The following is a 12,587-nucleotide window of genomic DNA, read 5'->3' on the forward strand; positions in this document are numbered from 1 at the left end:
AAACATTTTGGATCTTGCTCTTTGGCCTATCACCCAGTACTATATCTGTAAGTGACGTTGTTTCTGTAATTTTGCTGAACAACAGGAAGTTCAACCGTTGTTAGCACCTACTTCTGTTCTTCTTAAGTTTTTAATGTCTCTATCTGATTCAGGACTATTTTTATCATCACTCAAAGTTTATTTGGCTGCCATAGCCTCATTCAAGAAGAAACATTATTTACCTTCTCCCTTTTCTGACCTGCTCGTGAGTAGGTTCTTACAGGGCTTCAGGAACTTTTGGCCGCAAGTTCGCCCTGTCTCTCCTTCCTGGAAATGGGAAATTGTCCTTTCAGCTCTAGTAAAATCTCCCTTCAAACCTATGGCCACTGCAGAGATCCATTACCTTTCCTGGAAAACTGCCTTTATGGTGGCAATTACATCTGCTCGTTGTGCCAGCAAGCTTACTGCCCTTAGGGTTGATGATCCTTACCTTAAGTTTCATAAAGACAAAGTTGTCCTTCAAACAGACATTTTTTTTGCTCAAGGCTGCATCTCAGTTTCACATGTCTCAGGACATTGTTCTACCTGCATTATTTCCAAATCCATCTACACCTCTTGAGCAATCATTGCACCTCCTCGATGTGTGTAAAGCTCTATCTTTTTATGTACATTGCACAGCTCCATTGCAGAAATCACCAAGATTGTTTGTCATGTACCATGAGGACGCTATTGGCCTCCCAGTTTCCACTAAAAGATTGGCAGCTTGGATAGTTTCAACTATCCAATTAGCTTATGAGATGGCAGGACTGGACTTACCTGTTCAGATCCATGCACATTCCACCCGAGCAATGGCTGCCTCAATAGCATTTTTGCATGGAGTGCCATTAGATGACATTTGCCGTGCGGCCATTGGGTCGACACCGCACACTTTTATTATGCATTACCAATTGGATCTGGCAGCCAAAAGGGATGCACATTTTGGAAGGACAATCCTTTTTTCCACACTAGCATGACGCCCACCATCTGTCACTAAGCTTGCTAGTCTACCACAGGTGTGGATTCCAGAGTGACCACGCAGAAGAAGGTATGGTTGCTTACCTGTAACCGTGTTTCTTCCAGTGGTCACCTCTGGAATTCACACAACCCGCCCATCCTCCCCACATTTGTCATGCTTAGTGCGACTGCTTTTCGCGGTACGGAACTAAGGCCTCAAGCCCTGCAGCCTGGCTTTATTGCTGATGGGGAAGGGCGGGGCTGGAGTCCTCAATGGAGCAAAGCTTTTCAAGAGATCATCTGAAACAGCTGCGTGGATACTGGAGATACCACAGGTGTGAATTCCAGAGATGACCACTGGAAGAAACACGGTTACAGGTAAGCAACCATACCTTCTTTCTTCTTCCCTAACATTCTATGATCTATCATTGCTTCTACAGTCTGGATAAGTTAGAACAGGGGGAAAAATCAAGGCCTTTTCATGGTTCACTTAGATTCTCATCCCAAACAGCCCCCTACCAATCTCCCCTGCTTTTCTTACCACCAAACTGAACACAGATAATTGAATTTCTTTTTATTTCTCATTAATAAATATGTTATGCTAATGTTCAGATAAATAATAACAATGGTTAGTATATTTCTTAATTTTTTGTTAAACCTCTCATTTAATTTCATCAATTACCTCTGAACATATATTCTCTAGGTAAAGTACAATGAATATATAATATATTTTTTTTAAAAGAAAACATAATAGTAATACAATTAAATCTAGCAAAAGCACACAAAACATCAACTACAATCGATAACTTGATTACAATGCTTCAAACTTAGCACGGCATGCTAGCTGAAGATCTTACACTTAATGCATTTGATGAAGCAGGCTGTAGTTCGTAACACATCTTCTGACACAATGTAAGTATTTTGTACAACTCATTCCTAAGTAAACTGCACCAAGTGAATTGGGATTTACTCTCAGTTGGATTTGTATAATAGTATAAACAAAGATATTTATTTATTTATTTATTTATTTCCAGCATTTCTATCCCGCCCTTCTCACCAGAAGGGACTCAGGGCAGCTTACAACAACGGCAGTAATTCGATGCCTACAATTGTTATGCACAACTAGATAAAATAAGTGCAGACTTACCAAATTCTCATTTATTCAGTGGTGTAAACTGGATCTAACAATTGGATTTAGGCCTATCTTTAAACTGTCTCAAGATTAATTGTCTGGCTGCAAAAGACTAACATAGCTACTCCTCAAGAAAATGGCCATATTGCTACTGCTTTTGGTTGCATCTCAAAACATTCAGGTCTTTTCACCACCCTATATAATCCCACTGCTACCAGTACTAATTTCATGTTAATTCAGATAATTGCCATCAGCAATTAGAATCCTTACCACTTAATGATCCACAGAAATATTGTGTCTCCAGATTACTTTTCATGGAAAAGTAGCTGGCACTAACTGAATACACATTGTATAATATGTCCACATAGGAAGAGCAAGTACTTTTATGAACAGCACTGTTTTCAGCCCTGCTCAAAATTTTGTATTTTGCCCTCTCCCCTTTGTAGCCCCAAAATTCAACCTATTCTCTTCTCTCTGGGCTTCACTCCTGTAGAAAAACTGTGTGTTTTCAAGACCTGGTAACTTTAATTCCATAAGTTTGTTTTTAGTACCATCCAGGTTTAGGGTAACCAGTGGGTCATCTGCTGTAGACTGGCTTCTTCTGCAAGTGCTCCAAATTGAATAGGAGCGCCCTAAAAAGTTTGGCACCAGGAGCGCACCTACACATATCAAAGTCCTTGTGGAAGGAGCTGAAGTAAGATCTGCCAACTGCCCTTGTCCTTCTGAGAAGTGAAAAGGAAAGCAACTAGGTGGATCTACAATATCATCTCCTCCTTTATTGACTCAGCGAAGGCAGAAAATTGATGGAACAGAGGAACAGATTTTTCTTTGAAAATTTCCTTCCCATAAAAATATGGAAACTTTCTTATTCTGGTTCTAGTCTGGCATAGAATCAGGTTCTTTTCCAGAAAATAGAACATTTTTATCCAATGAATTGAAATCCTCATTTCAACCACCCATAGGATGCCCTTTGTGGTTGGTGGTTTTATGGAGATCTTTTGTAGTTTGGATAAGTCCCCTAGAAGTTGAAACCAAACATATGTTTATTAAGAAGGGAAATACATTAATTGGTTTGCTTATATACAACTTCTTTGATTAAGAGAAGATAAATGTAGCTGTAGAGGTTAAATAGAGTTGTGAAAGGTGATTACCATTGAAACTAGTGACAGAAAATGAATCTGTAAAAGAGTCCATAACTGCGTGGGCTCAACATTTTGGACATGATAATCCATATAGATATATGAGAGGAAATGTAATCCAAAGACATAAAATTTACTAACTGTGGCATTTTTGGTGTACAGACAGTATTTAACCACAGCTGTCAAAAATGTCCCAGAATGTTTCAAACCAACGTTGGGGATGTCAAGATAAAGAGACCTCTTTTATCGTATGTGGTGGACTTGTCCCTCCGCCTCATGCCACCTGTGTTACAACTGTCCCCAGTCATGACACTCAGGTTAAGCCAGGGCAGCCCCATGCAGCATGTTTTTATTATTATTTCATTTGTTACTTGCCTCTTCTAATGCTTCAAGGCACAATACAACACAGTAAAAAGGTTAATAAAAATAAATGTAGATTTTGTAAATTTTATGAAAAATGTTTTTTGTTGGAAAATATGGATAAAGAACTAGATAATAAATATGAACTACTTTTTGATACAACAGCAGCAAGAATATTGTTTGCCTGAAGTTGAAAATTGAATGAAGCACTGATAATGAAAGAATGGATTGCTAAAGTCACTGACTTGGCCCTAATTGCCAAATTAACAAGGGTTTTGAAGGATTTGCCAATTGAAGATTTTTTTTTCAAAGTCTGGAAACTCTTTATTGAATTTTTGAGCAATAAGAAATCTAACTATGTAATAATTTATGGTTATGTTTACTAGGATTATTTGACTGGAATATTTTTCTTCTTCTTTTCATTATAGCCAATACTGGAGAATGAAAGCCCTATAGTGTTTTAGTTATATACCTTTTCCCTCCCTCCTTTTCCTTCTCTTTCCTTTCTTTAGTTTCTTTACTTGTATTTTAATTGTAACTTCGATTGTATACTAAATTATTGTTAATGTTGCCAATCATTCAATCAACCAACCAATAAAAAAATTATCAGCATGGTAACGCAATATCAATAAGTATCATCTGACACTAATAATGATGAAACTAAATAAGTAAAAAAAAGAACTTTTGAGAATTAAAAAATGATAAGGAAACTGTTAATTGTTTTTAATAAGAAAAGCATTTTTTCAAGGAAAGAAACCATCTTTTCCCCCCTGAACAGTTAATGGATCCCTGAGTATCAAAGATAACGACTTCACTGTAAAAGAGAACCAAACAATTGAAATAGTTTGTGAAGCTCTTGGATGGGCTCCAGCCCCACATATATTCTGGATGGAAAATGATATATCATTAAGTAATTCAAAGTACATTACCAGCCAGAGCCCAGGATCAAATGGCTTGTACAATGGAGAGAGCACCCTAAGGCTGACACCAATGACCAGTGTCAATGTGACTTGCTTAGCTGCCATAGTTGCGCTCTCCAGACCGCAGATTGCAACTGTTGCTGTCACTGTGTATCAACCTGAAAGTAAGTTAATATCTTATCAGGGCACTTCTTGTTTCATTCTCACATCATTAGTATATTTTAATGCAATCTGATATACATGCAAGAAAACCATAGAATGGGGCTTCAGATCAATGTGACAATATTTAGAGACTCAATGAATGTGATAGAGGATGTCAGCCATGAAGTTAACCTTGAAATAACCGTGACTGGAAGATGCTCTCTTAGCTAAGATGGCAATGGGAATTGTCTAGTGAAGTAATTTGAGCATTGGCTCAAGCCCGGTGACCAGCTGGGTAAATTTAAGGGCCTCATCACACTCAAGAATTTAATAATAATAATAATAATAATTTGTATTCCATCTCCATCTCCCCAAGGGGACTTGGGGTGGCTTACATGGTGACAAGCCCGATCAAAATAGTTAAAATACAACACATTTATTGACTTTAATCCACTGTAAATGCCTCCTGCAGAATTCTGGGGTTTGTAGTTTAGAGAGGCCCAGGGCTTCTTTGGATGACCATTTTAAAGGCCCTTCCCTAAACTACAAACTCCAGAATCTTTCAGGAGTCAGTCACTGTAGAATTCTGGGGTTTGTTGATTAAGGAGGGGCCTTTAAACCACTCATCCAGAGAAGCCCTGGGCCTCTCTAAACTACAAACCCCAGAATTCTGCAGGCAGCAGTCACATCATTTAAAGTGGATTATAGTGGATAAATGCTTGTGTGCAATGAGACTTAGACTTGTCTCAAAAAAGGACAAAGCTCACAACAACAAACAGCAATGGACATGAGCCATGGTGACAAATTAAAGCACCACAGCCTTATGACAGGGTTAGGCAGCACAGAGCTGTGGACCATGTATCTGTTTTGCAGCCCTCAGTGAATGCATCCATTTCTTTATTCAGCATTACATCATTCTGTGTTGGACCCAAGATGGATGATAAAAATGCTTTAAAAAACCAATTCGATAATATAGTTAAAATTCAATTAAAATATGTATTTTTAAAATGCTATTAATTTTTTAAAAGTCTAAAATTATTTAGACTTATTTAGAATTAGCACACATTCCATTTATGCAACACATAGTGTTTAAACTAAAATGAAAACCACACTTTCAGAAGTATAAACTAAGGTGCATGAATTACCTACAAACTGTTACAATTTTGCAACTATATCTGACTTCCCTTTCATTTTCAGCAGCCCAGTTCAACCAACCCAATGTAGGAAGCAGGCAGGGGATGAGTCAAAGCTACAGTATCTGTGATTGAGCACAGGGAGTCACCAGCCATCTGTAATTCAAGGAGAAGACAGAGAACTTGGTCCAAAGGCTGCCTGGGGTTCAAACATAAAAAGCATTCTGATCAGATTCAGAAAAAGAATCAAGGAGCCTGGGAAAGAGAAAACAAGGGGGTTAATGAATCAGAAGCAAGGCAACATGCACAGGAAGAATGATTCTCAAAATCCCCAAAGCCATGTCCCTACCCTCATTAATTTATACTCATCCATCTAGGGAAGTGTAGCTTCTTCCATGTAAGGCTTTCTTCAGTGCTTACTTAGAGTGCTTTGCAGTTTGTGTCTTTCCCATGCTTGTGTCTTTCATCAGAGTGTATTGGCTCAGCCTCCTGCCCTGCAGGAAAGATAGATCCATGTTGGAGGGCCCCGCGACTGCTTCTAATGGCCTCAGAGAGGAAGGCAGTTAAACCCTCCAGCTTCCTCTCAGCCGGAGCCTGCTCCCGACTTGCCCTCCTTGTTAGAAGGGGACTTCTCAAAGTAAGGCATGAAAGGCATTTGCAAGGTGATCTCAGGCAGCTGGCATTAGCATCAATTTAAAACAATAATTAAGAACAATCATTTTAAAAGATTAAATATATTAAATAGTTTACCAGCTTAAACCAGATTATTTAAAACTGACTTAAGACTTCAATTAAAAGTTTGGTGCTGAAATAAAGCCAATGTCGGTACCAGTCAGGCCTTCAAGGAAAGGGAAGTCCACCACTGGGATATCCCAATATATACTAGTGGGACACAGGTAGGCAGTGATAGTATCAAGGCCCCAAGCTGTTTAGGGCACCTTGAATTTAGATTGTATTGGCAGCTAGTACAATTCCTTCAGAACTGATGTTATGTTGGTGCTATGGTATTGGAATAGAATCCCAGTGAATAGTCTTCCAAATGCACTAGCTGCAGTTTTCAATGGCACTTTCACATAGAGAGCATTGTACATTTTGTCTGGTATCCTGTTCAGTATTTAATATTTCAGAGGCTGGACATAGAATCATAGAATCATAGAGTTGGAAGAGACCTCATAGGTCATCCAGTCCAACTCCCTGCCGAAAGGAAGGAAAATCACATTCAAAGCACCCCCAACAGATGGCCATCCAGCCTCTGCTTAAAAGCCTTCAAAGAAGGAGCCTCCACCACACTATGCGGCAGAGAGTTCCACTGCCGAACAGCTCTCACAGTGAGGAAGTTCTTCTTAATGTTCAGGTGGAATCTCCTTTCCTGTAGTTTGAAGCTATTGTTCTGCGTACTAGTCTCCAGGGCAGAAGAAAACAAGCTTAATCCCTCCTCCCTATGACTTTCCCTCACATATTTATACATGGCTATCATGTCTCCTCTCAGCCTTCTCTTCTGCAGGCTAAACATGCCCAGATCTTTAAGCCGCTCCTCATGGGGCTTGTTCTCCAGACCTTTGATCATTTAAGTTGCCCTCCTCTGGACACATTCTAGCTTGTCAACATCTCCCTTCAATTGTGGTGCCCAAACTTTTGTCTAGTACTTCAAGTCCAGAATTCTTGACTGTTGGCCAAGCTGCCTAGGGCTTCTGAGAATTGAAGTCCAAAACAGCTTGAGAATCAAAGTTTGGACATCACTGTCATAGGTACATCTCCTGATGCAGAATCTTTATAACTATAGTTACAGAACAGGCCTTTGGGTCTTGCGGCAATACTTTCCAATGGAATCTCATTGTTTCTGTCTCCACAATCTGTCCTTTTTTGTCTTGCAAAAATCTCAGTTCAATGCTGAGAAATGTTTTATCTTAAAAATTCAAAGTGCAGCTTATGAATCCAAAATGAATGTGAGCAGAAATTTATTCTGAGCAATGAAAATGAAATCCTTTGGATAGGCACAACAGTGCGATGTTATGGCTAGACACTGTAATTTTTTAAAATGTCAGTGCAAATTGAATAGACTACACCACAGTTCATCAAAGATTTGTTGTTCTAACAGCCTCAGTGTCTTTTGTCCTGTAATGCTAATGTGATGAGGATCTGTTGTAATGAAACTGCTGGTCTGCAACAAAAATTATTGAAGAGAACTCTTAGGATGAAACACATGCAGCAAATTTTATACAGTCTGGATAGGCTCTGATTAAACCATCTCAGACTGCAATATTGAGATTATCAGTAGAAATTACTTCTCAGTAGTCATGCACTTACAGACTAATAGTCCTAATGAAATACACAGAAACCAAACTGAGATATCACACTGTGCCTATGTACTCTTGTCTCTTTCTCTTCTTTCACATACCTAAGTTTACCTCTGTTTTCAAAACATGAATTCTGGATTTATAATCTTTTGAATATGAATCAGGATATGAAGCCAGGATCATATAAAGGAAAAATAATAAAAGGGAAATTAATTCCAAAAGCCTTCATTGGGAAAACATTCTTGGTCTTTGAGCACATAAAATTAAAAGAATTACTATGGGCAAATCACTAAAATTCATAGGAAGCCACATATGTTGTTTATAAAAATCTTAACTTATTGCACTGCTTAATATTTATTTATTTTTATTTAATAGAATCTGGTAATGATTATGCTCGAATCCGAACGATAATTTTAGCAGTTGTGTTGCCAATTGTGGCTTTACTGCTTGTGATCCTCATTATTCTGCTTATTGTATGCTGCAAAAGAAAAAAAGGTATGTGCACTCTCTAGAGATGGTTATGTTTCTTCCATCTTACAATTATAGATAGTGAAAGATTTGGCAAAAAAAGGTATGTTTGTGCAATTGTCAGGTTCGTATTTGTATTTTACCTTGTAAACCAATTATGCTCCTTATAATTGACATGTAAGATACAATATGACTAGTAATGATATCTATGGAGTATTTATTTATTACAGTATTTATATCCCGCCCTTCTCACCCAACAGGGGACTCAGGTCGGCTTACAATAAAACACATATATAAAAAGTGTACAATGCACTATAAAACAGTTAAAATTATTAACTTACATCGGACATTCATAAAACACATTCTAAAATACAGATGGGTGTGTTTAATTTTAAAAAACTGGGTCTGTCGATTGAGTTCCAGCATACATAATAATAATTATGCAGCTGCTCGACGACTTGCGGGAGTCCCGATGAGATGTCATATAACACCAATCCTACTACAGCTGCACTGGTTACCAATTGAGCACCGGATCACTTTCAAAGTGATGGTGCTTACCTTTAAGGCCTTACATGGTCTAGGGCCATTGTACCTGAGGGACCGCCTCACCCCCTACCAACCCCAGAGATCCCTCCGTTCGGAGGACCAAGATCTATTGGAAGTTCCCAGTTTTAAGACCTTGCGCCTAACAGCAACTAGACGTAGAGCTTTTACAGCAGTGGCGCCATCACTCTGGAACACTCTGCCGCCTGAAGTTCGTGCCTTGCGGGACTTATCAGTCTTCCGCAGGGCATGTAAGACACACCTGTTTCGGCAGGCTTTTGATCTCCGCTATTGCTGTTTTTAAATTGCTTAGATTTTAGCTGTTTTTGTAAGCCACTCCGAGCCCTGGGGGAGTGTTTTAAAGATGTTTTTTAAAGATATTTTAAAGATGTTTTTAAATGGTTAGATTTTAGCCTTTCTTGTAAGCCGCCCTGAGCCCTAGGGGAGTGGTGGCATATAAGTTTAAATAATAAATAAATAAATAAATAAATAAATTAGCACTGCTAATTGTTATTCTAAAGCCTGGCCCCACAACCACGTTTTAACCTTCCTACGGAAGGATAGGAAGGAGGGAGCCTGCCTGACTTCACTGGGGAGGGCATTCCATAGATGGGGAGCCACTATTGAAAAGGCCCTGTCTCTCGTCCCCGCCAGCCGCACCTGTGAGGCTGACAGGACCGCAAGCAGGGCCTCATCTGATGATCTTAAGCTTCGAGGTGGGTCATAGCGGGAGACATGTTCGGACAGATAAGCTGGGCCGGAACCGTTTAGAGCTTTATAGGCTAAAGCCAGCACCTTGAATTGTGCTTGGTAGCTAATCGATAGCCAGTGGAGCTGGCGTAACAGAGGAGTGGTACGCTCCCTGTACGCCGCTCCAGTTATTAACCTGGCAGCCTCCCGTTGGACTAATTGAAGCTTCTGAACAGTCTTCAAAGGCAGCCCCACGTAGAGTGTGTTGCAGTAGTCTAAACAGGATGTAACGAGAGCGTGGACCACCGTGGCCAAGTCTGGTTTCCCAAGGTATGGTCGCAGCTGGTGCACAGGTTTTAACTGTGCGAAGGTTCCCCTAGCCACCGCTAAGACCTGGGATTCCAGGCTCAACAATGAGTCTAGGATCACCCCCGGACTGCACACCTGTGTCTTCAGGGGGAGTGTGACCCCATCCAGCACAGGCTGTAACTCTATACCCTGTTCGGCCTTCCGACTGACCAGGAGGACCTCTGTCTTGTCTGGATTCAATTTCAATTTGTTGGCCCTCATCCAGTCCGACACAGCGGCCAAGCACAGGTTCAGGACCTGAACAGCCTCCTTAGTGACAGGTGGGAAGGAGTAACAGAGCTGGACATCATCTGCGTACAGATGAAACCGGACCCTGAAACTCCTGATGATCTCTCCCAGCAGCTTCATGTAGATGTTAAAGAACATGGGAGACAATACAGAGCCCTGCGGGACCCCACAAGTCAACGGTTGTGGGGCCGAGCAGGTGTCCCCAAATGATACTATCTGGGACCGACTCTCCAGGAATGAGCGGAGCCACTGCAAAACAGTACCTCCAAGTCCCATCCCCGCGAGGCGTCCCAGAAGGATACCGTGATCGACGGTATCGAAGGCCGCTGAGAGGTCCAGCAGAACCAGCAGGGACACATTCCCCCTGTCCAGTTCCTGGCAAAGATCATCGACTAAGGCGACCAAGGCTGTCTCAGCACCTAAAGCCAGACAGTGCCGGATCCAGAAAATCAGTGTCATCCAAGAATCCGTGGAGCTGCAAAGCAAACACATGTTCCAAGACCTTGCCCAAATAGGGGAGATTGGAGATAGGCCGAAAGTTTCTGAATTGAGTGGGATCCAGTGATGGCTTTTTCAACAGCAGCTTGATCACAACCATTTTTAGGCTCGCTGGAAACTTGCCCTCCCGAAGGGAGGCATTTACCACCACCTTCACCCACTCGGCCAAACCCCCTCTGGCTTCTCTCACCAGCCAGGATGGGCAGGGGTTCAGGATGCATGTGGTCGGTCTCGCCTCTTGAAGGATCTTGTCCATATCCTCGAGCTCAACCAATTGAAATGAATCCAACAAAACGGGACAAGCAGGTGCACTCGATACATCCTCAGAGACTGCCGTTAATATGGTGTCAAAGTCGGAACGGATCAGAGCAACTTTGTCCGCAAAGAACTGAGCAAATGCTTCACAGCGGGCTGCCAAGTTATCAGGGCTCCCACCTTGATTGGTGGGAGTTAACAACCCTCTGATGACACGGAATAGTGCCGCCAGACGGTTCTGTGCGGACGCAATGTTGGCCGCAAGGTGGACTCTCCTTGCGGCTTTGATTGCCGCAGCATATGCCCTAAGATAGGAGCCTAGCCGTGTTCGGTCTGAGTTGTTATACTCTGATCGCCACACACATTCTAGTTCCCTCTTCTTTCGCTTAATTGCTGCCAGCTTCTCAGTAAACCAAGGAGCTGGTTTAGCTCGGTTACTTGAGAGGGGAGTACCAATTTCTATTAGGAGTTTAAAAAGCAATGCACTTTACCTGTTTATAAAATTCATTTATTTATTTCGTGTCAAAAGCATTGCATAATATATACGTTTAAAAGTGATGAAATAAAGGAATCACAAGCAGCTAAATTGTTTTAGACCAAAAGTGGGCAGCAACGACTGCATTGTCCGTAGCTTTAAACAACTCCTCAGTACATGAGACAGGACACTGTGGGCAAGCATACATATGCGGAGTTGTTTGTTTTGCTCCACAGTCACACAAGGTGGAGGATTCCTCCAGGTAGTGCCATCTTGTCAAATTGAATTCATTGAAATCATGCCATCAACAAATCATTATAGTTTAGGATAATAACATTTTGGAATTTACTTTACTTTTCCTTTCCGGTACTGTTGGGTACGAGAAGTAGGTCATGAATCAGAAAAAGATCACCAAGGCATGCTGCTTTTGCTGTACTGAGTATGGCTCAGTTAGTTAGACTATTTCCTTCAGGCAGTTAATTTGCTTCAGGCAGTTAATTTGCTATATTTGTGGGCTTGCAATAGATTGCTCTGCTGCAGTACCCCACCTCTTTTATTCTTCTTCCTTTTGTTGTGAAAACCATGGACACCGGGCCCCATCGGATGAAATGTGAACTGCCAGATATTCCAGTATTGCAACCCATGAAATAACATCTCCAGTTCTGGCTTGTGCTATAGGATGCTCAGTACAGCAGCAGCCTACCTGGATGCATGGACATGAGGAAAGATAGACTGTGACATCTGAATGAGCCCTTTCTACATTCTGGTCTTCATGGACCTTAAGAAAATAAGAATGAAGTCCAGGTTTCCAGAGAAAAACATTTGAGAGAAAATGTTATTGATATGTGCCTTTACTTATGGTGATCCTAAAGTGAACTTCTGAAAGGGTTTTCTTTGGCAAGGTTTGTTCAGAAGAGGTTTGCCATTGTCTTCCTTTGAGGCTGAGAGACCATGACTTGCCCAAGAT

At 41.0% G+C, this 12,587-nt stretch overlaps 1 protein-coding gene across 5 annotated transcripts in view; it reads left to right on the forward strand.

Moving 5' to 3' along the window:
* igsf5 (immunoglobulin superfamily member 5) overlaps nt 1-12,587 on the forward strand; it is a 42,736-nt gene that overhangs the window by 15,260 nt on the left and 14,889 nt on the right. For 4 of the 5 annotated variants that reach the window (XM_008107499.3, XM_008107497.3, XM_008107498.3 and 1 more), the window contains 2 exons: nt 4,382-4,687; nt 8,470-8,589. In XM_008107499.3, the coding sequence (XP_008105706.1) occupies nt 4,382-4,687; nt 8,470-8,589 (426 nt within the window). The remainder of the gene's footprint in view (nt 1-4,381; nt 4,688-8,469; nt 8,590-12,587) is intronic. The other variant, XM_008107501.3, reaches the window with a different exon arrangement.

Source organism: Anolis carolinensis, chromosome 3 (assembly GCF_035594765.1).
Source record: "Anolis carolinensis isolate JA03-04 chromosome 3, rAnoCar3.1.pri, whole genome shotgun sequence".
NCBI lineage: Eukaryota > Metazoa > Chordata > Lepidosauria > Squamata > Dactyloidae > Anolis > Anolis carolinensis.